The sequence below is a fragment of the Nestor notabilis genome, unplaced genomic scaffold, assembly GCF_000696875.1.
Source record: "Nestor notabilis isolate BGI_N333 unplaced genomic scaffold, ASM69687v1 scaffold7550, whole genome shotgun sequence".
NCBI classification, from domain to species: Eukaryota; Metazoa; Chordata; class Aves; order Psittaciformes; family Psittacidae; genus Nestor; species Nestor notabilis.
Window position 1 is genome coordinate 48,113 of NW_009911505.1, and position 3,322 is coordinate 51,434.

The following is a 3,322-nucleotide window of genomic DNA, read 5'->3' on the forward strand; positions in this document are numbered from 1 at the left end:
TTCAAACTCAAGCACAGTGCTACACAAACTGAAGTGGAGCAGAGACAGACCTCAGCAAGTAGAGAGGAGTCTGTCTCACCAAGTTCTTCAGCCCCATTCCCAGACCATGCAGAGCCCTGGGAAGGGCACACTGCTTCCCTCACTGCAACTCCACGCATCCAGGTAAAAGACAAATCTAGGGCAAGTGATTTTCATTGCATCTGCTATTAGGAAACTGTCTCAAAGCTAATTAGTATCTATAGCAGGAGTTCTCTATTGCAATTTTATTGAACCTGAAAACAAATAACCCTGCCAAGCAGCTGTCCCATTATATTTTATACATACCAGATGCTAATAAGCCTCTGATAATTTCTGCTCAGTTGCAACTTTAAGCAGTAACACCTCCCTCCTCAGTTTAATATGCCTCCAGAGCCTTACGAAATCTCCCATCAAAGTATTTGTTTGATAACTTATCAGCTGCTCATGCTACTGTGCTGCTGGCTGAGCTCTTCAGAAAATTATAAAGCTGTGTTTACACTAATGACATTACTGTAAATACAGAAAATGGATACAATTTCACTTTGGATCTGAGTTTCATTCTCAAGTACCACTCCCCCAAGCTGTCAGAAAACCAGTGACACTGGAAACTAAAGGCAATGGCACAGATGAAGTGTAAAAAACATTTAGAAATGAGCTGCTGCATTAGAGATTGATACATTATTCCCACGGGATAGAAGAGCAGGCAGAAACTCATTAGCATTTGGAGCCTTACTTTTTTATTCTATTTCATTTCTCCCTATTCTCTTATATTTCTTTTTAGGTTCCTAAATGCAACCCTGACATTTTGCTCATCTAAGAATACAATGACCATTCAACCTAGTTAACACGGCAGTATCTAATCCACACTCACAGAAGAGAAGTGGCCACATATATGTATAAACCATTATTGTTGAACTATATTACCCCCCGCTCCCAATTCTCATGATTAAATCATAGGAAGAAACTATCTTCTTGTGTTTTAAGCTGGATCAGATAAAGAAGACCAGCAAAAATTGCAAGCAGGATTATTGTATGATTCCCATGAACCTTGCTTTTTTTCCTCCTCAAGATTTAAGGGACAGGATCCGTAATATGATTGTTTTGAAAAAAGTTTGCAATTTTACTTTCTCTTAGGAAATCATGACGTGTGAGTCCCATCCAGAGAGAAGCAGGGCTGTCTTGATAGATATAAACTTCCATCTTAGATAAAAGCTTCTGAAAAGCAGACAGATTAGACATCCTATTTCCATTGAAAATGCCTGGGATTTCTGTATTTAAGTCTACTTTGTGCTCTGAAATTTCTCCCGTTTGAACTGTTTCTTTGAAGTGTTGATTTTTAAAATTTTTTAATGTATTCTAAACCTGGTTATATTGAGGAAAGCAAGCCACAGACACAGGAAGAGCAGAAAAATAAAGAGAAAATCAGCATGAGTTCTCACCTAGCATGTCTGCATATCGTACATATTTCCCTTTTTCCAGATGGGAGATTTATCTTGAGTTTGCTGCTGTATATTTAGACACATACAAATTGTTGCCCATTCTTTTATCAAAGGGAGTAGAAATTCTCTGCAAGAACATAAGTTTCACTCCCAGCTAACAGGGACGAGTTCCCACTTACTGCTGAGTTTCTCTTTTTGTAATTTTGGATTCTCCATCCATGGTAATAACCCTAGAGATCTGCTATGGGGGAAGCAGGGGATTTTAGTAATTGAATGGGAGAAGACTTCACTTGCTGTTAGTGGCAAGTCTGCTACCTACGGAATAGATTCCGCAGGGCATGACAGAAATGGAGAATAAATTTTGGCTACTTAGTAAAAACCACAAAGGCAAAAACACCTACAGAGCCACATGAGTTTAGTCCATTTGGGTATGGCATAAATACACTTTGCAAGGAATGATATGAGATTTGATGCAAGTGTAATGTCTTTCTGCTCACCCTTACAAAACAAATCTAAAACCATCTTCAGGACAGAGAAAAAAATTTGTGCACAGGGGAGCTGGTCTGACAGGACCCAGGTGGATGGGAACCAAGCCATACCAATCTCCATAGCAAAAGCTTCTCCTCAGGAAATCCTAATACGTGCATTTCAGACGTGTAATCCTGACCCTGTGCCTGCCAAGGAGACCGGGTCTCAGGCTGCTCCTCCGGAGTGATGCTCCTGTGGGTCTAACTCACCCCTGCAGGCTCTGAGCTCTTAATTAGGGACTGTCCTCTTCGGGGAGCGTGGGAGAAGCCCCACTTGATTTGATTAAGACCAGAGACAAGCTGACTGTGAACCCTTGGGAAAACGGAGATCCCTGGCTCTCCCATTGGGTTATCTTCTCAGTTGGAAGTGAGGGACTAGATCCTCTGCTTCCACTCACCCCTACTCTATTTTACCCTGGTTCAGGATTTGGCCCATATAGTTGTTGCTGGGAGGCACAGGGGAAAACTAGATCTAAGCTCTCTGCAAATGAGCATGTTGGGACTTAGTTAAATATCTGGTCCCATTAAAGACTAGAACTGAGCTAAGTGGGAAAAGGGACATTTAGGAAGGTGAAGAAGAATTTCCTTAGGATGTCCGGGTAGAGCACCTGCCTGTGACACAGACTGAGGTGCTCTTGATACTCACCAGGCACAGCAGAACTGGAAGAAGGGAGTGAGGAAGAAGATGCCCAGATAAGGGTCCATGTGAAATATAAAATCCAAATACAGAGAGAGAAAGGAGATCCTAAAAAAAAAAAAACAAAAACAAACACCCAAACCTTGGGTATCACCAGAGGAAAAAGAGAATAAAAAAAGAGAAACACAACAAAATTAAGGAAGGGATGGAGCTATTTTCCACCCGGCAGTCCTAGTGTGATGAAGAGATGTATGCCCCCTGAATCCCAACTTCTGTGAAGGGTAACCAATCCTAAAGTAAGAGCTAAAGGGGGTTGGTGAAATGGAGCCGCAGAACTTCCTAAGAAGAGATTATCTACTTAATTAAAGATTTTTTTTTCCCTAAGTCCTTCAGCCAATCAGGACTCAAGTGCCAGAGAGAGATTGAACTGATGAAAAGAACACCCCAGGTTCCTCGAAGACAAATGCACCACGAAAGGGATAAGAGGGAGGGAAAAGGGGAAAACAAAACAAAACAAAAAAAAAAAAAAAAAAGGAAAAAGAGAGAGAGGGATAAAGAAAGAGACAGCAAATCCCTTAAATAATCACTGGATTCAATCTCCACCACACTGCCCTGCCTCTCCATCCCCTGCAAAGGCAACTGGAAGGGCTGCTCTTGGTGTGCGCTTGCCTCCTCTTGACTTGGAGACATCGCTGGGCGTG

At 41.8% G+C, this 3,322-nt stretch overlaps 1 protein-coding gene across 1 annotated transcript in view; it reads right to left on the reverse strand.

The window, feature by feature from the left end:
- Window positions 1–2,722, reverse strand: part of WNT8B (wingless-type MMTV integration site family, member 8B) — an 11,557-nt gene extending 8,835 nt beyond the window's left edge. Inside the window, 1 exon segment of the mRNA XM_010015105.1 lies at window positions 2,631–2,722. Coding sequence (XP_010013407.1) covers window positions 2,631–2,689 — 59 coding nt within the window. The 5' untranslated portion in view covers window positions 2,690–2,722.
- Window positions 2,723–3,322: the final 600 nt, after the last annotated feature.